This window comes from Schistocerca cancellata, chromosome 8, assembly GCF_023864275.1.
Source record: "Schistocerca cancellata isolate TAMUIC-IGC-003103 chromosome 8, iqSchCanc2.1, whole genome shotgun sequence".
Taxonomy (NCBI): Eukaryota; Metazoa; Arthropoda; class Insecta; order Orthoptera; family Acrididae; genus Schistocerca; species Schistocerca cancellata.
In genome coordinates this window covers 71,148,824-71,176,265 of record NC_064633.1, presented here as the reverse complement: position 1 = coordinate 71,176,265, position 27,442 = coordinate 71,148,824, and the positions used below count along the sequence as shown (strand labels likewise).

The following is a 27,442-nucleotide window of genomic DNA, read 5'->3' as shown; positions in this document are numbered from 1 at the left end:
AAGTAGGGCAGTGCAGCAGAATAAGGGCCACTGTCAACTGAGTGCCACATCAACACTGAGGCAGGTCTTCACGGCGCAGGAGGTAGCTGTGGGTCGGCCAAGCGTGGCCAATGCAGAGCCAACAGAGAACCACAGAGTCCCTGCGAGAGGCCCACATGGAGGACTGCCACACATTCGTAGTCTCCTTAATGGCACAGAGTTTGTTGTGCATACTGATACTATGCCATTTCATCTCCCAAAGCTGAAAAACCTGGCAGCATAAAAACAAACGCAGGTCAGTAACTGGAAAGCCGATCTCCACAAGCATTTTCCGTGTAGCCTGTTTGGCGAGCTCGTCAGTACGTTCATTGCCTGGGATTTCAACATGTCCTGGGGTCCACACAAACACCACTGAATGACTGGACCATTCCAGGGCATAGATGGACTCCTGGATGGTCACTACCAAAGGATGACGAGGGTATCACTGTTTGATAGTAGGCTTGTAAGCTGCTGAAGGAGTCAGTGCACAGAAGAAACGACTCCCCAGGGCACGAAAAGATGTGCTCAACAGCATGAGATACAGCCACCAGCTCTGCAGTGGAAACATCCCAGCCATCAGGCAAGGATGTTCAATATGTCCTCCGTGGACATAAGCGAAGCCGACGTGACCATCAGCCATTGAGCTGTTGGTGTAAATCTCTTCATGGCCTCAGTACATGTCAAGAATTGTTAGGAAATGACAGTGGAGAGCTGCGGGGTTAACTGAGTCTTTTGGGCCATGTGAAAGGTCCAGGCAAAGCTGTGGCCTAGGTATACACCACGGAGGTGTATGCGAATGGACCTTGAGTGAAGGTGGTAAAGGCAAGGACTCCAGTTCGGATAGAAAGGATCGGACGCGAACTGTGATTGTAAGCCCTGACCTGGGCCGCCAATGCAGGAGATGAACCGCCGTGGGTGGGAAAAGGAGACGGTAATCCAGATGCGCAGGACAACTACGAATGTGTACAACATAACAGGCAAGCAGTAGTGCATGCTTGACCTGCAATGGAGGGGCTTCAGCCTCTGCTAGGATGCTGGTCACCGAATTCGTCCTAAAAGCTCCCGTCACTAGTTTAACGCCACAGTGGTGCCGTGGGTCGAGTAAATGCAATGCTGAGGGAACTGCCGAACCATGAACCAGACTCCCACAGTCAAGGCAGGATTGAACAAGGGCTGTGTAGAGCTGTAGGAATGTAGAGCGATCTGCACCCCAGTTGTTGTTGCTCAGGCAGCGGAGGGCAATGAGCTGCTGCCAGCACTTCCACTTAAGCTGACGAAGGTGAGGAAGCCAAGTCAAGCGGGCATCGAAAACCAGTCCTAAAAATAGATATGTCTCCACTACAGTGAGCGGAATGTCAGTAAGGTGAAGTTCTGGTTCTGGATGAATGGTACGATGCCGACAGAAGTGTACAACACACGACTTTGTGGCCGAAAACTGGAAGCCTTTGGCTAAAGCCCATGACTGCGCCTTCTGGATGGTTCCCTGTAGGTGCTGCTCAGCAACATCAGTACTGATGGAGCAGTACGAAATGCAGAAGTTATGTGCATACAGAGAGGGTGAGACGGACGGCCCTTCAGCTGCCGCTTGACCGTTATTGCCCGCTAAAAATAGAGATACACTCAATGCAGAGTCCTGCGGGACCCCATTCTACTGGATATGGGATTTGGGGTGTGGGGGGAGGGACTATGGAGGCACCAACTTGGACATAGAAAGTACAAAGCAACAGGAAATTCTGGATAAAAATCGGGAGCACACCTTGGAGACCCCACTCATATAATGTGGCAAGGATACGATGTAGCAAGGTGGTGTCATACGCTTTTCGTAAATAAATAAAGATGGTAACATGGTGCTGGCAGCTGGAAAAGGCTGTTAGGATGGTAGACTTGAGGGACACAAGACTATCAGTGGTAGAGCGAGCCAGGCAGAAACTGCCCTGGCACTGAGCCAGTAGGCCACGTGACTCCAGGACCCAACCCAACCGCCGACACACCATATGTTCCAGCAGTTTACAAAGAACATTGGTGAGGCTGATGGGCTGATAGCTACCCACATCAAGCGGATTGTATGATGATGATGTCTCCCACCACTGCGATGGAAAAATGCCGTCGCACCAAATCCAGTTGAAGATGACAAGGAGATGTCACTTGTAGTCAGATGAGAGATGTTTAATCATCTGACTGTGGATTCAATCTGCCTCAGGAGCTGCATCAGGGCAATGTGCAAGGGCACTCAGGAGCTCCCACTCTGTAAATGGGGAGATATTGTGTTCAATGAGGTGTGTAGTGAACGAGAGGACTTTCCCTTCCATCCGCTGCTTGAGAGTGTGAAAGGCTGGGGGGTAATTCAACGCAGAGACATGAGCACAGTGCTCAGCAAAGTGCTCGGCAATCGTGTTTGGGTCAATTGACAACAGGCCATTTATGTTGAACACCAGGAACACCTGTTGGAGTGTGGAACTCAAAAACTAATTTGATCTTCGCCAGACTTGGGAAGGTGACTTATGGCACCCAATGGTCAAGATATATCTCTCCCAACACTCCTTTTTCCATCTTTTGATAAGCTGGCACTGTGGGCACAGAGCCATTTAAAGGTTATGAGGTGCTCCAGGGAAGGGTGCCGATTATGCCACTGTAGAGCTCGCTGACACTCCTTAATTGCCTCAGCGACTTTCGGCGACCACCAAGGGACTGTCTTTCACCAGGGGCACCCTAAAGAATGACAGAGCGCGCTTTCTGCCACACAAACGATCGTTGTAGTTACCTGCTCAACCACCACATCAATTTTACCCTGTGGGGGAGGTTCAACATTAACAGCAGAGGTGAAACCACCTCAGTCTGCCTTGTTTAAAGCCCATCTGGGCAGGCGTCCATGGGCCTGATGCCGGGGCAGTGACAGGAAGATGAGCAAGTGGTCACTACCACACCGGTCCGTCCAGTGATCTCCAGTGGCTAGTTGGGAGAAGGCCACGACTGCAAATCGAGAGATCAGTGGCCATGTGCCGCACTGATACGTATGGGGGCACCTGTATTTAAGAAGTAGAGGTTGAACTGTGACAGTAAATTTCCGAGATCTCTGCCTCGGCCACTAAGAATGGTACCACACCACAAGGTGTTATGAGCATTAAAATATCCCAAAAGTAGTAAAGGTTTACGGAGTTCGTCAATCAGTGCAGCCAATGCATTCAGGGGTACTGCACCATCTGGAGGAAAATATACATTGCAGACAGTTATTTCCTGCATCGTCCTTATCCTGACAGCCACAGCTTCAAGAGGTGTTTGAAGGGGCACAGGTCCATTGCATACTGAGTTCAGGACATAGACACAAACAATACCTGAAACTCTATTGTAGTCACTACGGTTCTTGTAATATCCCCTATAGCTGCAGAGGGCAAGGCTCTTCATTTCCGGAAAGCAGCTTTCCTGAAGGGCAATGCAGAAAGTGGGTGTAAAGCTTGAAAGTTGCTGTAGCTCAGCTAGGTGGTGGAAAAAACTTCCGCAATTCCACTGGAGGATGACGTTATGAGGCTGGGAAGACATGAAGCATGCTAGAAGGCAAGTTATGCCTCAGGGTCATCAGCTGCCATCAATTGAGTTTCTGTAGCCATTTCTATGGTGGATGAAGCATCCGTAAGATACAGGTCCACAGGGGACATTAAGATCTCCACCACATCCTCAGTGTCAGACTTGATAGGGAGTGGTGGTGTTGCGGCCACCAGAGGGTCCTTTTTCTTGGCTGATTTCTTCTTAGTTTGCTTGATCTCTCACTTCTCTTTAGGGGCTTGCTGGAAAGATTTCTCCAAAGCAGCTTCAGGCATGGAGGAAGACTGTGAAGCTCTTTGTCCAGCAGCTTTTGGCTCCTTGAGTCACTGGCAAGAGTCTGCTGTGGCATTAGTGGTGAACTTGGGAGAGAGGGTCCCAAGGGACCACTTCCGCATGAGAGGAGCCAGAGGAGGCTGCTGCTTCTCTGGCAGGGGGGGAGGGGACCGATGCCCCTGTGTTTGGGGAGGCCTTGCCCCCAAAGTAGGTCTTTTGGGAGCATCGGAGGAAGATTTACTCCCTACCACCAAGGAGGCAGATGTATTCTGGTGGTCTGAAGGGCCCAATGTTCATGGCACAGAGTGAGGAACCAATGGCACTCGGGATGGAGATGGTGACATAGCTGCAGCATATGTCTACCTCAACTGAATGGGGTGTAATGTTTCAAATTTAAGTTAAGCCTCTGTGTAAATCAACCGGTCCAGGGTCTTGTACTCCATGATTTTCCACTCCTTTTGGACTACTGGGCAGTCTGGTGAGCAGGGGGAGTGGTGCTCTCCATAGTTGATGCAAGTGGGAGGAGGTGCACATGGAGCATCTGTGTGCGGTGGACGTCCGCAGTCTCAATATATGGCGCTGGAAGTGCAGCGGGAAGACATGTGCCCAAACATTCAGCACTTAAAGCACCGCCTAGGGGGGAGGGATGTTTGGTTTAACGTCACAGCAGTAAATCATCACCTTGACCTTTTCACGCAATTAATCACCCTTAAAGGCCAAGATGAAGGCACTTGTAGCAACCCTGTTGTCTTTGGATCTCCTGTAAATGCACCAGATGAAATGAACACCCTGGCATTCTAAATTGGTGCGGAGCTCGTCGTCAGACAACAAGAGGAGATCACAATGGAAAATGATCCCCTGGATCATGTTGAGGCATTTATGGGGAGTGACTGAAACAGGAATATCACCCAGCTTTTCATAGGCAAGTAAATCTCAGGATTGGACTGGGGACGCTGTCTGAATCAAGACTGCGCCGTTTCCCATCTTTGACAGCACTGTCACTTCTCCAAACAACGTATCCTAAAGGTGTTCAACGAAATATTAAGGCTTCATAGGTAGAAAGGAGTCCCTGTCAGTTCTGCTACAGACTAAATACAGAGGTGATTATAGCTCTCTCCGTTCTGTAGTCCTACATTCCTCCCATGGTATAGCGAGGGAGAGAAACGATTTAGGGTCATACCTGTTGGCATTGTATTCGATATTGCCCTTCTTAGAGACTGCTGGTGCTGTACGGTCACCAGCAAGGGATGACTTAGTCTGCTTCATTGTGGGTCATCTGCCCTGATGCCACCCACTCTGATCGGGGGCTCTCCCCATGGGCACACCCAGCCAAACCAAAAGCCAACTGACATGATGGCCATTGCTGGGAATCCTGATGCCCCAGGAAGACAGGCATCTACTCCTTGACATATGTGGGGAGTTTAAAGCTCAGGTATCAGCAGTGCGATCCCTGTGTTGCCACTGTTCAGGAGTTATGGCATTTTCTCTGAATGTTAAATTACTTTGCCTGTCCACTGGTCTGATGCCATGATTTCAGCTCTTGAAGCAGCAAAGCGTAGCATAACAGATGCAACACTCCTTGTTCATCTTAAATTAGAAGCACCCCTTGCACTTTGCACTGGTAGCTGACACAAGACAAACAGTGATCAGGGCTGTTCTCTACCAATTACACAACAATATGTGGCAACCTTGGCTTTATGCTTCCATAAACTGTGAAATTCTCAGCAGAAGTGGAGCACATATGATATGTAACTCCTCGCAATAAATGAGGTGATAAAATCTGTCAACAACTCAAAGCGAGGGAGTTCACAATTTTTACAAACCATTTACCACTGACACACACATTTTGGCAGAACAACAACACCCGCTCACATTGCCAAAACAATCAACTCGTTTTCGTAGCACAATTCAGCATGGAACATGGATACTGAAAACATAGTGGCCAACTGTCTGTCTTTCATCTATGTTATTATTAAATAGTATTCTGTTTGGGAACATATGTCAACATCTGTGTTGGAGATTGTTTTAGTATTAATAATAACAGTGTAATGTTGGGCAGTTTTAATGAAAGTGCTCTACTGAGCAAACTAAAAGCTGTATTTTTCTCAGGATTGACATGTAGTTAGAGCGAGAGGGATGAAGATTTTTCTTTTTTGTAAGGCAGTGCCAGCAGGTAACAGTACAGCTGCAGGGGGACTGTAATTCTGACCACTAAACGGATTCACTTTCTGTAGCGCAGCCCGTGGTAAAGAATCATACAGAAATTATTCTGCACATTATTAGTTTCATATTAAGCAACATTAGCGAGTCATCCAGCTAAATATTGTCACGTTCATAGTTAAAAAGCATTCCTTTCCCTGTTACGTAACATTAATAGTGGTTCGATTACATGTGATTTGGACATTTGAAATACAAGGGCGAATTGATCACATGTGGAACCGACAGGTTTGGTTACAAACTATGGATTCAGTCTTATCATAGTGGTAAGAAGCTGGGTGCATGATGCATTCTGGATGGAGAGGGGTGGAGAATACCCTGCAGCATCACCACTCTGCTCTCTATCTGTGTCCCACACCACGTGCTCCATGTCCTGGTAATTGGCAACATTTTGATAAGTACCACTGATTCTGCTTCTGACCCTACTTAGATAAATTTATATCTCTGGAAAACTGTCACTGTCACTTTCACTTCTTAATTTATTACTTGTTGTGTTTCCTTCATTCCACCAGTAATAAACGCTAGAGTGCTACATATCCTCACCATACTTTAAACTAACATTTCATTAAATGATTTAGGTTTTCCCCAAAGTGCATGCTACAGATAGACGCAGAAATGTGATACTATTTGGTGGAGAGACACATGGTCATTGTAACTCACAACATAAAAACATGTGATGGCATTTCCAGAATAATTGTATTTAATATTCATACAGTACAACATGAACAAACAAAAAAATATATATATATATATTAGAAATGCCATGTGGCCGACAAATGCAAGACAGTTCATAAAAAGTGAATGGCACACATAGTCAGAACAGAATGACAGCGATTGCCAGGCAACAATTGCATGCAAACACGGTGAGTTGCAGGTAGCACTCGGATGTGCCTGCACAGCTTTTGCTAAGCTGCGGTCTCTCCCTTAAGTGACCGTGCTACACAATAGTGGATGAGGAGAGGCTGACATGTCTTAAGAACCTATCATGCAAGATTGGAGGCACTGTCGGGTCCCCAGCATCTAGGTGGTAACTTGGTGGTTTTCCACTTCCCTTCTCCCATGGGAAAGTGACAAGCTGGACACACTTGCAGCTCCCCGAACCAAGTCGATACTGTCAGAACGGTGGGACAGCTTCCTGCCATAGCGAGTTACTAATTGTGAACATGAGTATATGGCCAGAAGGACCTCACCTGAAGGAGCGGCCAAAGTCGTGGTGGCTCTGACATTGGTACTGGTTACCACGCCATGTCCGTGTCTGCTCCCGGCAAGGAAGGGGACAGCAGTGGTGGAGGTAATACTGTTGGGGCTGATACTGCATCTGGAACTCCACATGATGTCTGGTCCACCTCAGGCATCATAAAAACAGAGGGAGATGAGAGCAGGACTGAGTTTGTTAAACAGGGCTGAGTAACTGGGGGCAGGAACAGCTCAGGTGCAGGAGCAGGAGAAGGTGGAGCAGGTGGTTCGTCAAAAAATAAACAAAAGGCCATCACAATGAGAAACTGCCAGAGTGGCCACGGTGTAGGCGGCTGGGTGCCTTACTACAAATTTTGATGGCCTGTCACTGTTCAGTCCCTCACACATCTCCAGAGTGAACACATGGCATACCCTTTGCTGCCAGATCACCACTGGAACCCACTTATCTCGGCCACTGAAACCCCCACCCCCTCCACACACACACACACACACACACACACACACACAGCGGGTACCCAGGCAGATACATGGAGACCATGCAGTGTATGGCCCCTCAGGCACTGGCAGAATGAGGTAGAGAGTGTGCAGGGCTGATGACCATGTAGGTGCTCTTCCTGACTCTTCTCCCCTACCGGCACCAACTTGTTGGAACCAATAAAAAATGTGAGCACCTAATCTGTAGGAGCACTGGCCATGTACTTCCTCACTTGCATTTTAAATGTTCACATAAACTTCTCAGTCTCACCATTCGACTTAGGATGGAAAGGTACAAAGGGCATGTGACGAATGCCTTTTCAGCAGCAGAACTCACCAAAGGCCTGGGAACGAAACTGTGGTCCATTGTCTGACACCGTGTGAGAGGAGTCCACCAATGGTGAAGATTCCAGTGACATAACCAGAGCATATGCATTTCACAACCAGCCATTAACCACATAGTTGGAGTATCAGCCAGATGGTATCCAAGAAGGGGCCACAAAATAGACATGAACCTGCTCCCACAGCTGCGAGGGTGGTAGCCAAGAAGGGAACATCTGGCAGGGAGCTGCTTTCTATTATTCACACTGCTAGCAATTGCAGACAGGGTGTCTGACCTGCCTGTCTATGTCTGGCTAGTACACATGGTGCACGGTGTGCAGTTTAGAAAAAGAGACACCCTCATAAACTCAGTGTAGGAGCCGTAAGATTGTCAGGCATAGAGACTCCAGTGTGACAACCCAGGGAGACCACTGATCCCTAGTGAGCAGGATAACTCTATCCATCAGGACTAGCCAGTGGTGGAAGTGAAAGTAATGTCACAATGTTTTGGAGTTCCAACTCGGCCAGTCATGTTAGGCATACCTGCTGTAAGATGGTGTACTTGACCATGGCACAGTTTTGACTGCCTGTTGGGCCTTATCATTCAACTAGAAACGCAAAATCTCATCTTGGTCAAAGTACTGGACAAAGCCCATTGAAAGAAGGGCCAGAGCATCCACGTTAGCATATTGAGAGGTACTGCAAAAGTGAATTTCATAATTGTACCTGCTCAGGAAAAGCGCCCAGTATTGGAGGAGTGGACAGTCCTCCTATAAGATTGAAGACGGAGAACAACAGGATGTGATCTGTAATTAGGTGAAATATTGTTGTGTATAGCAAAATATGGAATTCCTTCAGCACAAAGATAATCACAAGGGCTTCTTCAAATTGTGAACATCTCTTCTGTGCAGGATTGAGTGTTTTTGATCCAAATGCAATCAGGTGTTCAGAGCCATCTGCATCTCTGTTCACTAGGAAGGCCCACAGGTCATGTTCAGTGGTGTTCGCCACCATCACCAGCTGTTTGACAAGATGAAATGGGGTGAGGCATGGTGTCAACAAAAGGGCCTGCTTCATGGTCTGAAATGCACAGTCACATGCCTCTGTCCGTACAAAAGGCACACCCTTCTGAAGACTGTAGAGTAAGTACGCAATGTACGTCATTCTTGGGATGAATTTTCTGTAATATGTGACCTCCCCATGAAAGACTGGGGCTCCTTTAAAATCATGGGAATGGAGAAGTGTGATGATGGCTATGAACAGTTTCTGCACGGGCTTAGGACCATCACAGGTGTTCTGCCGAAGGCTAAAAAAGAGATTTCTTGAGGCTGCATTTGAAGCTCGCAGATTGGAGGGTGTGGAAAAGCCACAGCAAGTTGACTAAGTGCTCTGCTGTTGTGGCCCATGTTACTTCTATGCCATCCAGATAATTAACGCAGCTTGGAACATTCTGTAGCAGTTACTCAAGAAATCTGTGAAAAATGGTTGGGACACTAGCCACCCCAAAAACTACACATCTGAATCTATATAACCCATGTAGCATGTTGATTAGCAAGACCTTCTGTGATTATTCACCCAGGGGTAGTTGTCAGTAAGCCTGCAAAAAATGACAGCCCCCACAACTGCAGAGAAAAGCTCATCAGGTTTCCGAATGGGATACATGTCAATCTCAGTCTCAGAACTGACTGTAACCTTAAAGTCTCCACACAGGAGCACGTTCCTTGACTTTTCTTTTTATAATAACCAAGATAATCACTCACTCACTAGCAGACATGGGTTCATTGACATCTAATGCTTCCAATCTGTCTAATTCAGTCTTGACAGCGTCCCACAGTGTGGGAACACTAGCCCTTTGTGGAAGAAGTGAGGGTGCACCGATTCCTTTAAGATGATGCGCATTGTAAAGTTATTTACTTTACCCAACCCTCAGAGAAAATTTCAGAATACTCCTTTCTAAGGGTTTCCAATTCCTGAAAGAATATTTGCTTCAAAACCAGGTGCACCAACTCACTGATGACAAACGCAAAAGCTGAAAATGCATCAAGCTCAAAGCAATTCTTTGAATCTGTGCTCGGAACCACAAGAAAGATGAAGTGCCACACAACAGTTTTGCACTTCACCATGATTGTGATTTGTTCAATGAGCAGAATGTTTTATTTGTTATATGCCACTAAGCAGTGAGCTGTGGACTGAAAGGGTGGTATCCCAACTGGAGATGTGTTTTAAAACTCTACTGGGATGCAGAAGCACTGGTGTCAAACATCAGGTACGCCATTTCCATGAGAGGGACTAGTTGCACAAATACTGGTACATGCCAGGCGAGATCCACAGAAGGAAAAGCTATTGAGCTGACAGTGATTGGGTGTGTTACCTGGAATGTGGCAAAATGCTTTGTGTTACCTGGAATGTTGCAAAATGCTGCTGGAGGTATTACTCATTTGCTTCTCACTCCTTTGCTGACTCGTTGTACAGTGGGAGCAGTGGCAGATTTGCAGCTGACTGTCATGAGAGCAACATCAACAAAGAGACTTCCTGATGTTTCCATCCTTCCAAATACTGTTGTACGAATTGATGAAGCACAACCTCCATCAATGCATCCAGTAAGGTACCCTGAGGTGTAGGGTCCATGGTTATGAAATGAACACGAAAAAGTCAGCACAATTGTCCGCATTTATGTTGTAACTTACAGCATAAAAATTCAAGATGCCACTTCAAGAACAAGTGTATTTAACATTAACACAGTGCAACATGAACCACAGACACAATGTTAGGAATGTCACATGACAGACAAATACAAGGCAGTTCAATAAAAGTAGAGGATAGCATGCAGACTCAGAACAGAATGAGAGTGATAGTCAGGCAACAATCACAAACACAGACAGTGAGTTGCAGGTGGTGCTGGGATGTGCTTGCGCAGTCATCATGCACTGTTTCTAAGCTGTGGTGTCTCCCCTTAGTGGCAACAGCGGATGTGGAGTGGCTGTCGTATGGTATGCACCCATCATGCGACAAAGGCTGACGTGGAAGAAACAGTTTCTTTTCCTCTTTCTATTCTTTGACCTTTAACTTAATTATAACTTCAACTATTATGATGATGGAGGAATGATCACTATTATTTAAAAGAGAAATTTACAAAAGTTCTCTGATAAATTTAGAAACATGAACAAAACCAACTACAGTTATGGTATATGACAATGCTAAGTCAACGTGTACAGGATGTATTATGTATGTCAGACAAAACTGCAATTTTATAGCTTCATATGCTGCGATTTAGTATGGTTGGGTTTGTATGATTTTTTGTATGGGAAGTTACATATCATAAGCCAATAACAGCTTATAAGAATGATTACAATGCACTGACTTACTTGTGATGAGGACTGCCTGATCAATGATGAATTTGGTTTTTACTACATTTTCCATGCTTACAATAGGGGTATGTTAGGATCAATTTTCAGGGCCAATATAAGCAAAGCCAAGACAAGTTTGTTCTGTAGAGCATGCCAACCACACTTCATCCTCTGGCATCTCAGTGAAGAACCCATCAGCATAGGGATTCATCAGGGTGGGGTGTGGGGAGGGATGCGAAATTCAGTCTTTGGGGTTCTTATCTTCATTCCTTCTTCAATCCTAGCAAACTTTCCTTCTTACTTTTCATTTTTCTTCTCCTCCACCAGGAGTACCTATTCTCTCTTCCCTCTTTCCACATCATACGTTCCTATCGACATCAGGGTATTTACAACCTAGCACATTAGGATAGCATGACGCAGTGACACACATACAACAACACAACACTCGTACAGATAACTGTCATAGACATATACTGACAGGTATTACATAAGTTAGCCATGTCACAAAAATGGGGAAGCACGGGAACAGAAACCATTCCTTAAGTGAAAGTAGGGGTGACAGACTAACATATAAAGATAAATAAAGCAGCACACTGGAGAGAAAATTATCTGGTGGCCCCATTGAAGCTTGTAGTTATCTCAGGAGCAAGAGCACTAATGAACTGACTAACAGATGAGCAGTGGAGGTAAAATAAAGAGACACAAGTTATATCTGATGAGATGGCATTAGTATACAAATGATTGGAACTGACGCCATAACAAGGCTCTGATTAAAATACATCAAGTCTTTTAATCTGAAATTGGAAGACAGATGAGATTTTAAGTAGATGTATTATATTTATTATTAGGGAAAAGAGTAAATACAGTATAAGAGAAAACTAAGTTATTCTCAGTAGGACTTAAGCAGAGGCTTCCAAAACATAATGCAGGTATGAATCACAAGGTGTACGGATTAGAGGACAGTATCATTAAACTGCAACCTCTGTATGCTTGCTAATTATTTTTAGTATGCTTGGAATGTGACTGTGAAGGCTGAATTTAGTAATTGAGTAGTACTGAATAGGTCCTAGGTGGACAGTTATCAATAAACAGCACTTGCAGTAAAGTACTGTATAACATTTCAAGAAGTATAATTATAAGTTCTAAATGAAGGAGACAGGTAATGTATCTTAGAGTAACCATGTAAAGTTGATCAGTAGTGGGGAAACTTCTGCAATGTATGGCGTAAGGATAAGGGTCAACAAGGCTTTGCATATTGTTTCAAAAATATGGTGTACTCACTTCAATTCTCTATAGGTATTGGAGAGTAAAAGGGTAAGCAGACTGCTGGAAGGGAGGGCCTACATTTATATCAGGCAAATACACAGGAGGAATGACCTGAACCATATAACTGTGTAGTGATGATATATGAGAGAGAGAGAGAGAGAGAGAGAGAGAGAGAGAGAGAGAGAGAGAGAGAGAGAGAGAGAGAGAGAGCTGCAGCTGTGTAGTAATGATCAGTCATGCCGTCAGAGTACTCTCCAAATAGTAAAGAATCAACAGACTTGCTTGGCACTGACACTTTATAGCACTCACGTTTCCGCGTATGTTTGATTTACCACAAATGTGAGATTTGGGATTGTAGAAAGTACTGTGGATTGAAATGTCAGCATGTTACTCATTATGGTAAAAAAGAATATAATCATTGTCTACCTCAATAATTTTGAGAGACTGATGTTCTCAGGATAAACAATTTAAGAGTGAAAAAGAGAGGCAGTTACATTTTAATAACCTCGATGCAACCTGATTGCATAGTTACGCTACTTCTTGTACTCTTCTTTACAAGAGGGAAACAACATATGTAAGGAGTCCTATATAACTCCTCCTCCTTTAGCTGAGCCTATTAAACTACAACATATCAATATGTTTTTCTTTAGTGCTAATCCACATGAGAGAGCTTAGCGCTCGCAAAATCTGAGAAAAGAGATAAGTGTAAGAAGCAAATGATAAGTCTAATGAAATATAAGAAAATAAAATGTAAATGTGTTATGGGTACCCATCAGCAAAGAGAGTTAATGTGTCAGGTAATGATTTAGTTTATTTTTGACCACTTGCATATTCAAATGTTTGTCTGTGTATTGAAATGAAAATAAGCTAGCTATTAAGGGACTTTAAGGACACATAATAACAAATAAAGGAAAGAAACCTATTGGTTAACTTTGGACATCACCAATGCATGACAGCAAGTAATCCCCTTCACCTGCTGTGGTGGAGCACTTGTTCTTTGGACGTCATAGCTTGACAATGCCTTGGAGGCCAAGGAACAAACAAGTAGGTGCAAGAATGTAAATGATTAAAAACAGTTGAAACTTGTTTAATAAAAATGTCATTGACTGATTGAATGGACTCTATAGTTGGTATCAAAGCAAGTCACATATATGTTGTAATCTGTCACTGAGCTATGAAGGTAGATAGATCTGTTCACCCACTATTGTAACTGAATCTGTGTTAGGATAATATCGTACATAAAATCCAGAAGAGTTGAATCTACATTGTTTACATCATTTGGTAGCTTTGACAGATTAAAGCTCCCTTCCAGCACCCCCACACTGCAAAAAAATGAATAAGTCCAACAACATGGTTCCGTATCACTGAATGGCTAGATCACAAACATGATTAACTACAAGAGCAGTGACTGGAATGTATTTATGAGGTAAAGTAAACATACATGCTTCTGGGTGACAGTGTTCCTGAGGGGCAACATTTCATTAACCGAACATTATGAAACACCTCAAAAACTGATGCCATGATTCACTCCCATCCCTACTGAAACCACATTGTCAGCTGTCATCAACACACATTTTATGATGTGCTAGAAAAATCTGTGGAGAATCAACCTTAATGAGTGATTTACAGACATTAAATTATATACTGTTAAAGAAAAGAGAGCTTTGCTGCAAAATTGTTTCACAAACAATTATATAAATTATGAGTGAGTTACTTTACATGTTCCTAAATGGATTCCAAGTTTCTGGTGCAATCTGTAAAATGAAACTGTAAATTGTGGTATTTTGAGTATTTAAGCAAAAATTGTGTGGTGGAAGGAAAAGGTGATCTATTACATGAGACTTAAACAAAGCAGTTTCATTTCAAAATAAATGAGTGTGTTTCAGTTTCAATGTTAAAAATGTGGTGGAAAGAAAAGGTTGATTATCATGTGAAAGTGATATTATGTAAAGTTTCAAAAATTATAATGTATAAATGGTAACCAATGGCCAACTTAACCAATGAGCAGTCAGGCAGGCAAAATCTGCACCTTAATCTTTATGTAATCATCAGTTCTGTTGGAGTTAAGCTTGTATATAAACAAGGCACATGGTACATTGGTATTACTAAATAACCTGTTTATTTCAAAAGAAAATCCCAGTCAATTTTAATACTTGTAGTAGACCAACAATCCAGCAAATAGTTAAATGCTGGAGTACACTCTTCAATGAGTCTTCTGACACAGTCAACAGTAAGATAAGCAAACATTTATTTTTAATTCTATTTCTCACACAATTTTATGGTAAATGAAATAAGTCGTACATGTTACAAAATAATGAACTCACTAATTTATATTTTTGAGCCTGAGTAAACTGTAACAATATGAAGAGACAGAATGGCTGGCCAGTACTTATTCTCAAAAGGCAGAAGTCTTCTGATGGACAAATTTAATCCCAGCTTTAGGAACTATTAATTCCTTCCTCATAGAGGGAAGAGGGATAGGTTGGGGACCGTTAGAAAGGAGTAGTAGGTCACTCAATGCTGTCATCATTGGGGGAAGGGTGTTGGGAGGGAGGGGGAGGGAGGGGTGTAAGGAGGGACAGAGGGAAGGGGAGGGAGGATGGGAGGGAGTGGGGAGGGGGGGATGGAGGGGTGTAACGAGGGAGGGACGCTAAGATTAGTATTTTCACTTTTAAATGTATCTATTGGCATTATTATAACTTTATCTTCTGAAGTCAAGCACTGGCTAGACATTTTGTGTCTTGGGAATTTTACTGCTGAGTTACACAATCACACACTTTGAAGAGTCTGTTTTACATACTAAATTCGCTTCATAGTATGTTATCACTGATGGTTGCAGGTTCATGTATTTATAATAGGAGTGCCATACTTCTCAAAACTAGAGAAGATGTAATCACAATTAGTGTAAGAACCATTTTGAATTAGCAACCTTAGAATTAACAAAGCTAGACTTCCATAGTAAGTTCATCATTCTGTGTGTTTACTGCTCACTGAGTGATAATATGGACACTTTCCTCAATAAATTCACTGAAATTCTCTCAGCCCAAAAAACTAACATAATGATATGTGGTGACACGAAAACAAAGACAGTTATTGAGGATAAAATTAGTAATAATTTCCTACAGATTTTAAATGCTTTCCTCGCGGTACAAATGGTCAACACTGCTACTAGGGTATCAAAAAGTTTAGCATCATTCTTAGATCATGTACATACAGATACTGACCATGAAACTTGTGAAACCCAAAAAATTGTTTGCCTATGAAAGGATCTTTTTGGAACATAAAATACATGCTTCATCTGGGGCACTGGTAAATCAAACCTGGGACGAAATGCACATGGATTACAATACTGATGCTAAGTTCTCTAAATTCTGTACATTGTTTAAATTAATTTTTGGGGAGACATTTAGGAAAGTAGCCACTTCAACAACAGCACCTAAGAAAAAAAAAATAGGTAACTGTGGGTATTAAAAAGTTATCTCAACTACATCAATATCTCAGTTCTTTACCAAAACACCACACTAATTGACAGTTCCTGGATTACTGCCACAGGTACAGAAATATAAGGGTGGGGGGAGGGGGGGTGCACTGCTTGCGGTAAAAAAAATGTCAATAAGGAAATAATATATAATGCAGAAAATAAAGGCAAAGTAGCACAGGATGTCATTAAACATGAAACTGGAAATGGCAGAAATAAGTATAATAGCAAACATGGGAAGAGTTATCAAAAATCCATAGGAACTGACTAATTTTGTAAGTGACTATTTCTCAAGTACTACAGAGAAGCTGAAACAAAATCTTCCTATAACACATGTAGCACTCACAATGAATAACACAGCAAGCACAATGGTGATGTTCACCACAGACCTTGAAGGCAGAAAGACAACACAGAAATTAAAAAATAAGAAGTCAGCAGGCATACAAGATGTTCCAGTCTGTTCTGAAGGCATGCATGGACAACAAACAAGTGTAATCAACAAATATAATAAATAAGTACTTTAGTTCGGGTATTTTTCTAGAATGCCTAGAGCATGCTCAAGCTGTGGCCTTACTAAAGAAAAATGCTGTGGAGAAAATACAAAACAGACCCAGTTCACTACCATCAGCAATCTCAAAAGTAATTAATCAATCATGAAAAATAGACTAATGCATTACCAGAGTAAGTACAAGTTTCTTAACAAAGCACAATTTAGTTTTCCTAAAGCATAAAGTACAATACTGGATATTACAGAGTTCACAAAAGAAGTAAGGAAGAAGAAAGTAGAATATTGTCAAATGATATTTCATAAAACCCAAAGGAATTCTGGTCATATTTAAAAGCTGTTAGTGGCAACGAAGTTAGTGTGTAGTCCCTAATGAATGAGACAGGAACTGAAACTGAGGATAGCAAAGAAAAAGCTGAAATGCTTAACTCCATTTTCAAATGTTCCTTTACAAAAGAAAACCCAGGAGTATTGCCCCAATTTAATCCACGCACTATTGAAAAGATGAATGAAATAAGTTTAGTGTCAGTGGTATTGAAAAACAGCTAAAATCATTTAAATTGGCCTGATGGAATCTCTGTCAGATTTTACACTGAATTTGTGACTGAATTAGCCCCTCTTTTAACTATGACCTATTGTAGAGCCCTCCAACAAAAAATCGTGCCCAGTTCTTGGAAAAAAGCACAAGTCACACACACCTACAAGAAGGTTAGTAGAGGTGATTCACAAAACTACGATTCAGTATCCTTGAGATTGATTTGTTGTAGGATCTTAATACATATTCTGAGCTCAAACATAATGAGGTATCTTGAACAGAATGACTTCCTCAGTGCCAATCAGCATGGTTTCTGGAAAAATTGATCATGTGAAACCAAACATACTGAAAGCTTTGGATGAAGGCAGTCGTGTAGGTGCAATATTTCTTGATTTCCGAAAAGCATTTGACTCAGGACCACACCTACACTTACTGTCAAAAGTATGATCATATATGGTATTAAATGAAATTTGTGACTGGACTGAGGACTTTTTGATAGGGAGCATGAAGCATATTATCTTGGATGGAAAGTCATCGTCAGGTGTGCTCCACAGAAGTGTGCTGGGACCTTTGCTGTTCATGTCGTTTATTAATGACCTTGCAGGCAATGTTAACACTAACCTCAGATTTTGCAGATGATGCACTTGTCTGTAATGAAGTGCTGTTTGAAAGAAGTTGCGTAAATATTCAGTCAGATATTGACAAGGTTTGTAAGTGGTGCAAAGATTGGCAACTTGTCATCAGTGTTCAGAAATGTAAAATTGTGCACTTCACGAAATGAGGAAATGTAATAACATCAACGAGTCTCTGTTGGAATTGGCCAACTCATATAAATACCTGGGTGTAACACTTTGTAGAGATATGAAACGGAATGATCACATAGGCTCAGTCATGGGTAAAGCAGGTGGTAGACTTTGGTTTATTGACAGAATACTGGGGATATGCAATCAGTCTACAAAGGCGATTGCTTACAAATCACTCGTGTGACCAATTCTAGAATATTGCTCAAATGTGTGGGACCTGCACCAAATAGGACTAACAGGAGGTATTAAATATATAAAGAGAAGGCCAGCATGAATGGTCACAGATTTGTTTGAGCCATGCGAGGGTGTCACAGAGACACTGAAGAATTTGAACTGGGATACTTTTTGAGATAGACAAACTACCTTGAGAAAGTCTAGCAATGTTTCAAGGACCACCATTAAATGATAACTCTAGGAATATATTACAACACCCTATGTATCACTCACATAGGGATTGCAAGGAAAATGTTAGAATAATTGCTGCATCACAAAGACATTAAAACAATAATTCGTCCCATGCTCCATACATGAATGAAAGAAACCTTAATAACTGGGACATACCCTATGCCATGCACTACAGAGTGGTTTATCAGCTTTTGATCAGAATATGCTATGCAATCTGAATTGTCCAAAACTTTATATTCCTACCCATCCACAAACTAAAAGTATATGAAATACTGTCATTCAAGCTACTGTTCTCACTGATCCAGCAATTGGAGTGGTGTCTCTCATAACTTGTGTACCAATGGTCCCAACTGATTTACCTACTCATTTTAAGTGATTTCAATTCACAATCAGGGTTTCATTTGCAATAACAATAAATGAGGCTCAAGGTCAAAGAGAGGCGTAAGAAAACAGAGGAGGGAGGGTAAGAGCAAATGGATATAGAAAAGGTGTAGGAGATGGACAGAGAGAGGGGTAGACAATGGTGGACAGAGAGAGAGGAGGGGTGGAAGACGAGAGAATGGGGGGGGGGGGGGGGGAGAGTTTACGATTTATATATGATCCCCATACATATTTAGCAATTGATAGGCATTGACAAGTTCACTAATCATATAATAAATTTACTTTCTCATACAGCACAATGTGCAGCATACTAGCTTGCAAATGGGGAGGTGAACCAGACATAGATTGAAGTTGTGTGGTGCATTAATGATTGTGATCTGATACAATGGCAAGCCTGAGAGTGGTTTTAAGGCAGTTTCCCAAACTTATTTATGTGGTACCACATGGTGATACCACCCCACAGACGTTCGACAGCTGGTAACATAATTGCACATTCCCGTTAGATGCCGATAGCAGTCATGTGGGATCTGGCGTACCGTATTTACTCGAATCTAAGCCGCACTTTTTTTCTGCTTTTGTAATCCTAAAAACTGCCTGTGGCTTAGAATCGAGTGTGAAGTAAGTGGAAGTTCTGAAAAATGTTGGTAGGTGCCGCCACAACTAACTTCTGCCATCAAATATATGTAGCGCTACACAGGCATGCTTTGCAGGCACAAAGATAGATACTGATGCCAAAACCTCTGCGTCAGTAAATAAATTTAAAGAAAAAGGTGGAAGACGAGCTTTTTTTGTTCCGCCCCGAGTTTCGATCACTGCATTTTCATACATTATCCAACGAAGTAAATACAAATTCCGTACTGTTCATCTTCGAACGTAGCAGCATTTCAATGTACTAACAAAATCTGGCTGGCAGAGCTGTTTGGGATGTTTGTCAATATGGCCAACTCTACGTTCTGAATTTTTTCCTACCTGTGAGAAGAGATGGTTGGTAATAGGAACTTTTATGAATTGTGAATCACATGCATATTTTCTTCACCATAAGAATAATACGAATATAAACATTTTGCCATGTATTCTTTCATGTGTGCTGCTATCTCATTTAAATCCTGTCTGCCTAATAAACTATGAAACTAGAGTGGGACAACAGCAAACATGGAAGAATATACATATCATGTCATGTTTATATTTGTATTATTCTTATGCCTAATAGTGAAACAGTCAGAAATGAAGCACGGGAATTGACTAGATTTTTAAATCTAAGATGACTCTAATTTCTGTGCAGAATGTAATGTACTAAAGAGGCACCTGCAAAGATTTTCAAACGGAGAAAAATTTTCGCTAGACTCTTGTTCAGAACATCTTCTATCATACACAATCTATTATTTAGTTCTTGTTGATCATTATCAAAGAAAGCAGCAGTGTAAGTAACAACAAATAGCAGTCGCTTGCCATTGTTTCGCTAATGAGCGGCAGTAGCGTGCAGAAAAGCAAGCCATGCTGCGAGCTCGACAGGTTGTAAACGCTCATTATCAGAATGCGACAAACAATGCATGACACAGTACAGTACTGCATTTTCAGCTTAGAGTGATGTAAACACCTATAACAAAGAGAACGGCACTAATAAAAAAAAAAAAATAGAGCTATCAATTATCAATTCAAACCAGATGAAGCACGTGAAAAAGGAAGGGCACCCATATAAATACGGACGGAGTGATTGACACATAGCAATGGCTACCTGGTAAAGCTTAACCGCTAAGCTTACGACTCGAACCAAACTACTATAGCTGTATCGTCATTCATTCGACCTAAATTGTGTCTCATATTACAATGGACCAACTTTGTTTCGATTTGGAGGTGCGGCCAAAAACTTTTCTCTCCTCTTGAATTTTGAGTCTCAAATTTCAGGTGCGGCTTAGATACAGGAAAATTTTTTTCCTTGATTTCGAGTCTCATTTTCAGGTGCGGCTTAGATTCGAGTGTGGCTTGGATTCGAGTAAATACGGTACCCAATGGTGCATGCCCACTGAGCCAGTGCATGCCCACTGAGCCACAACTCCAAGGGCTCTGGACTACAAGCACCCTCTTTTGCCACGATACAGGACTGCTGGTGGCAACCGCTCAGCCGACCTCTGTTTGGAGCCACTTTTCCACCTGATGCTACTCAGACGCTACCCAGTCGTGACTCCAACTCAATTGATTTGTACTTACAACAGGGAGTCTCATCACTGTTGACATTGCGATAGCCGGACTCTGTTTCTTGCTGCATTATTTGTAATTAGTCTTCATTCACTTGGGGAAATAAAAGTCATGTAAATCTTCTGTTTGTTGTATTAATTTGTTTATTAATCATTTCTGCTCCCATCCAGCTTCCCTAAGACAGTTGCCACGCGACTCTGTAGCCCACCTCTCACTGCCACTGTGTACACAGTCGCACACAACAAATGATGGTGAATGGTGGCAGTCCCTATGTGTGCCAATCATCCTGTTGACTTTTCCCGGTTCTGTCATATCTTTCAACTGCTTCGTTTTGGGTATCCAATGTTTCCCTTGCTTGTATTCTTTATGTTCTAGGTTTCACGGTTGTCGTTTTGTACCCCTTTCTGCTCTCTCTGTGTTATTTTTACTTTTTGCTGTTTGCCTTCGCAAGTTGGTTGTTACTACAGCTGCACAGCCACAATCGCCTGCTGCACTGCCTGCAGCCACTTTATTCAGTTTCAGATTCAACAAGTGGCACAACTGCTTGAAGTGATGAATCACTTCATGACAATGCAGATGACTTCACACAAGACACCAGAACCAACAGCAGCACAACCGCCTCAACTGCCTGTGTATGTGCTGCCATTTCGTGAGTTTGACAAGGTGAAGAAAGACAGGATAGAATACCTTGCACAGTTCAACGAACACATTGCAGCGTATCACATACAAGATACTGATGCACATTCTTATTTCTTAGCCATGGAGGGACTGACTATTTATAGGCTGTGTGCCAAGTTATTTCCCAAGTCCTGCTCTGAACTGGTATGATCTGATGACCTATTGCAAGGGCTTACAATGTATTATGAAGACAGAGTATAGGTGGTGGTTGCCTGTTGCAAATTCTTTAGATTGTGTAAACAAGGACAGACATACTGGCAGTGTGTGACCAAACTGCAAGGCCTTGTTAGACAGTGTAGATTCAAATGTGACTGTGGCAAATACTTCAGTTATGCAACGATTTGGGGTGCAATTACACACAATGCAGCTGATTCTCAAATTTGACAACAGATTCATAAATACCCAGACCCTTCTTTGCAATAGGTTCTGCACATTCTGAATTATCAAGATTCCTGTGAAAGTGCTGCAGACAGTTTTGAGGTAGCACCTCTCTGTCTGTAGATAGCCATGACAAACAGGTCTTGCAGCCAGCTCATGAACAGCAACCCGGCCGACCACAGCTACAGTGCTCAAGTCAACATGTGTCGCATCCTGCAGCACAAGGTGTGAAGCTGTACCCTCGCTGTAATATGGCACATGCTCGCTGACCTTGCCCCTTGTATAATGAAACTAGTCTCTCTTACTACAGCTGCACAATCAGTCCACTTGCAACTTCACACTGGAGCTTCAGTGACATTTCACAATCGTGGCACTAATGAATTGCTTGGCAAACCTAAGTTGTACGCAGTGCGACATATGCTGACAGTGTATAACAGCCATGCCATTCCTGTCTTAGACACTTGTAGCCTTTCTGCAACTTTCCAAAATTTGATGAAGACAGTAACATTTACAGTGTTTTCTTTCCTAGACAGTGCTAATATTATTGGTCTGAACTCTTTTGATTTGTTTGGGTTAAGCAATCAGGTCAATGTTTAAATGTGCAGAATTTCAGGATTTGTTTTCTAAGGGTTTAGGCAAAGCCCATAATTTTCTGGCCATGTCACAATGAATGACAATGCACAGCAATGTTTCGTTAGAGCTCTTTGAGAATAGGTGGCTCAGGTACTTACTGCTTAACTAGAAAGTGCATTCAGACAATCTGTTACTGCCAGTCAGTGGGTGTTAAAATGGCTCTGAGCACTATGGGACTTAACTTCTAAGGTCATTAGTCCCCTAGAACTTAGAACTACCTAAACCTAACTAACCTAAGAACATCACACACATCCATGCCCAAGGCAGGATTCGAACCTGCGACCGTAGCGGTCGCGCGGTTCCAGACTGTAGCGCCTAGAACCGCTCGGCCACTCCGGCCGGCTCAGTGGGTGTCTGCTCTTGTTATTCTAAAGAAGCCATCTGGCAGATTCCGGTTGTGGATTGATTGTAAGAAAACTGTGAATCCTCAAACAGTCATTGACAGTTATCCCTTGTCAAACCCAGAAAAATTGATGGATAAATTGGGGCCAGTCATTATTTTTCCAGAACTGATTTATGTGATGCTTACTTGCAAATCCCTCTGGATGAGCAGTCAGAACAAGTCTTTGTCATTAACATTCATCTGGGTCTCTTCAAATTTTTGAGATTGGCATTTGACAATGCATCTGCACCTACCATTTTTCAGCACTTTCTGATGCAGCTGGCTGCAAAAGTTCCTTTTAGCTTGAATTATTTAGATGACATTGTCATCTTGAGTCACACTCCTGAAGAACACATGAGCAATCTTCACATTTCATGTGTCATCATCTGTGACTGGCCTCAAATGTAACAGAGACAAATGTGTGTTTTTCAGATAGAATTTAAGTGTTAAGGACACATCATTAACAGCCTGGGCGCTCACCCATTGCAATCACATCTGCTTGCTATCCATCATCTTGTGTTAGGGAAGCTCATTTATTACATCTGATTTATTCCTAACACCACACAAATCATGGCTCCCTTGCATCACCTGTGCACAAAGAATGTTTCTTTCATGTGGTCGTAAGAGTGTCAGTCCACTTTCTAGATGTTGAAAGATGCTTTGCTTAGTGATCAATAACTTGTTCATTTTGATCAAGCCAAACATGCTGTCTTGGTTGTGGATGCTACCTCTTACAGCATTGATGCAGTTTTGTTGCATGAATTTGATTCTGTTGACAGGCTTACTGCCTTTGTTGCAAAGTTATCGAACAAAGCTCAATGCAATTATTCACAAATTGAAAATGAGGATATCATGAGCACCTATTGTGTCACTAAGTTTCTTCAGTATCTTTTTTGGCACAAGATTTTAATTGGTGACTGATCATAAACCTCTGCAGTCTTCATTTAGCCCTTCTCAGTCAGTCTCAACTCACACAGCACATAAGCTGCAACAGTGGGCTCTTCTTTTGTTAAGTTACCAATATGAGACTGTGTACTGACATGCTTCTAAGCATGCCAAAGTAGATGCTCTTTCTCACCTCCTTGCTGGCCCTGATTCCACATCTGACGAGACCTCTGCTCCTCATTGCTACAATTAATGCAAAAAACACAGACATTCTGCATAGCTTTTCACTTATTCACAGAAAAATTGCCCAGGTCCGAGCAGCGGATCCTGATTTGAAAATTCTGTTGCACCATATCCACACTGGTTAACCGTGTTCAACCAGGCAGATTCCCAGTTCTGAAGTTTACCAATATTTTGTGTATCAACACATCCTTGTATTTCATTAAGGCATCATTTCACTTCACACCGATAATGACCACTCATGTGTAGTGGTTACTCAGATTTTCCAGCCTGACAAGCTTCATTTGCTTCACCAAAGTCACTGGGGTGTCGTTTGCACCAAGCAATTAGAGCAATGCCACTGCACTTGGCACAGTCTATATGCATAAACTGAAGAGTCAACTTTTCAGTGCCAATCCTGTGCTGAATTTGTTATCCCCATCTCAATTTGTTATCCCCATCTCAGCAGTTCTTTGAGTGGCCCAAGCCTCAAGCACCTTGGCAATGTTTGCACTTGGATTTTGTGGGTCCTTAATGGGATACTCATTGGCTCATCTTCATTGAAGCTTTCAGCCAAATTTCCTTTTTTTGTTCCTATGCACTCTACTGCAGCTAGTTCCACCATCCAGACCTTTTCATTAATTTTTTGCCTTGAGGGATTGCCTGAAGTGATTGTGACTAACAATGGCCCTCAGTTTGTTGCTGCCGAGTTTGAACAGTTTGCAGTCCTCTAGCATTGACCACATCATGAGTGCACCACTCCATATGCAATCCAATGACAAAGCTGAACACTTTGTACAAACATTTAAGCAACGGATGCACAAACTTCATGCCTCCCACACACAGGATCAAGCTTTGTTGCAATTCTTGTCTTCCTACTGCTCCCAGGAATGCGACAGACCATCTCCGGCGGAGTTATTACATGGTTGGCACCACCTTACATTGCTTCAGTTGCTGCACCCACCATGGTGGGTGATGCCCACTCTGCCCAGGCAGGCAAAGTAACACTAACAATTCGGTATTTTACAGATTGTATGGCAGACGGAGGTGCTGGGAGGAGGCACCATTGTACGACGTATTCCACATTCTATGTTTCTCCTGCATGCCCAGAGGATTGCTGTGATACCACCAAAATCAAGCCTCTCCTTGTGAATTGTGTGATCCTGCTGCAGGTTTTGTGGCTTCATATTCCATGCATGCCTGGTTGCAGCAGCACTCGCTGCATCCAGCTCCTGCCCACCGCCGCCACTGTTTACCTTAGATTCTGATAGTGATCGTGCAAGATCTGTGGTGAACCCAATGGTGCACGCCCACTGAGGCACACCTCTCATTACTCTGGACTACAAGCACCCTTTGCAGCTGTGATACAGGATGGCCGGTAGCAGCCACTCAGCCCACGTCACTTCGCCGTGTGACGCAACGTGGATGCTACCTAGTCACGGCTCTGACTTCATTTGTTTGTGCTTACTTCAGGGAGCCTGTTGACATTGTGATAGCTGGACATTCTGTATCTTGCTGCATTATTTGTATTGAGTCTTTTTTTCACTTGGAGAAATACAAGTTAAGTAAATATTCTGTTTGTTGTGTTGACTTTTTCACTAATTATTTCTGTTCCTCTCCAACTCTCCTATGGCAACAGTTGCCACACAACTCTGTGGCCCAAACCTCCTTACCATTGTGTATGAAGTCATACACACCAGTGCTGATAAATGCTGGGCTGGTGCCCAAATTACACTTCAGAGAATACACATGCAGTTAAAATATGATAATACTTAGAACAAAAATTTGCATGAACAGACAGAATTTGCACATGACTACCCTCCCTTAGGTTACCTTGATGACTGTGGTATCATAAATGGCATGGAATCCTACCACAAAGTTAAGTAACAATAACCCTGTACTACAAGGGATAAGTGCCAAGGAAACAAAAGAAAGGAAGAATAAAATCGCATAATAAATTCCCAAAGATGTAAAAACTATAGTAAAATACACCAGCAACTAAACACACTTCACACTACAAAATTAAAGATAACTTTGGGGATTCAGAGTAGAGAACAACTACAACACCCTGTCATATTACAATGTGTCAAAATCTATAATGCTTAATACTAATGTTTTATCATTCTTCTGAGTTCAACATGTCATTTATTGTGAGAGCAATGCTGACTCACTCTTCCCGATGGACTGAAGGGAGGACATGGAGACAAGTATGGGGCATAGCAGCATGTTTAGAAGCCTGGAGTCAGTTTTCTGATAAGATGAAAGGGAATGCAAGGGACATAATAGTACATCCGTGGTCTTGGATTCACCAGTAGGTATCATTAGCCTAGCTTTAGTGGTTCTCAAATGACATTTAATCAGGTATTCAGCTAGCACAAATGCAGTGACAGTGAAGAGAGATACAAAGATACAGTTCAAACCTACTTTTTTATATTCCACCCACGAAATTAGGATGTGCAGTTGTCAAAGACACTGACCTCATACTTGGAAGGGTGGAGCTTTTTTACTGTCAGGCCATTGTGGTTTAAGTTTTCCATGATTTTCTCGATTCATTTCAGGCAAATTCCAGGATAGTTCCTTCAATAAAGCCCACGTGTCCTATCCTCATGAAAATATTCTTATATATTCTACGTGTATGCATATTTTGGAGCTATTTATTGTCATTGGATTGCAATGACAAATCCTACATTATTGTTACATGGTCCCTGGATAAAAAGATAAATAAATAAATACTACTTCATACAAAATTGCAATATTCTGTTCAGTCTATTTGATGACATCTTTTTAGAAAAACACTCAAAAATTTTTGTGAACCTGTCACTGCCTGTCCTTCATTTGTGTTTTTATAGTGGAAGTGATTGTGTTCTCATAAGCAAAGGTAATTATTTCTAGTTTTACTAGTATAATACTTGGGGAAGGCCTCACCGGAAAATCTGGGAGTGGTTCCTTGAGCAGCAGATCACCCAGGATGTCATTGCAGTATCTGGCCAGTTTGTACTGTTGAGCCTTGCTGCAGTAGTTCCCAAGAGACAGGATGACGGGGTACTCTGATGTCACAAACGCAGTGTCCCGTATTGCATGTATGACATCCTGTCAAAAAAATCACTTCCAGTTCACACATCATAAAATTAGTTAACAAATCTGCAAAAATTCTTAAAAGTAAATACAATGGTACCTCATTGGTATGACCTAACATACAATTCCTGGGTCAATATGGAGAGATAAAAAATTAACATGAAAATGAAATAGATGTGACTTCGTCTGGAACATGTAGAATAGTGGATATAGGTAAATTGGGCAGACACTTACAT

General features: G+C 42.4%; 1 protein-coding gene across 1 annotated transcript in view; it reads right to left on the bottom strand.

Moving 5' to 3' along the window:
- Positions 1-27,442, bottom strand: part of LOC126095360 (1-phosphatidylinositol 4,5-bisphosphate phosphodiesterase-like) — a 419,315-nt gene that overhangs the window by 237,899 nt on the left and 153,974 nt on the right. The window contains exon 10 of the mRNA XM_049910167.1: positions 27,057-27,221. Coding sequence (XP_049766124.1) covers positions 27,057-27,221 — 165 coding nt within the window. The remainder of the gene's footprint in view (positions 1-27,056; positions 27,222-27,442) is intronic.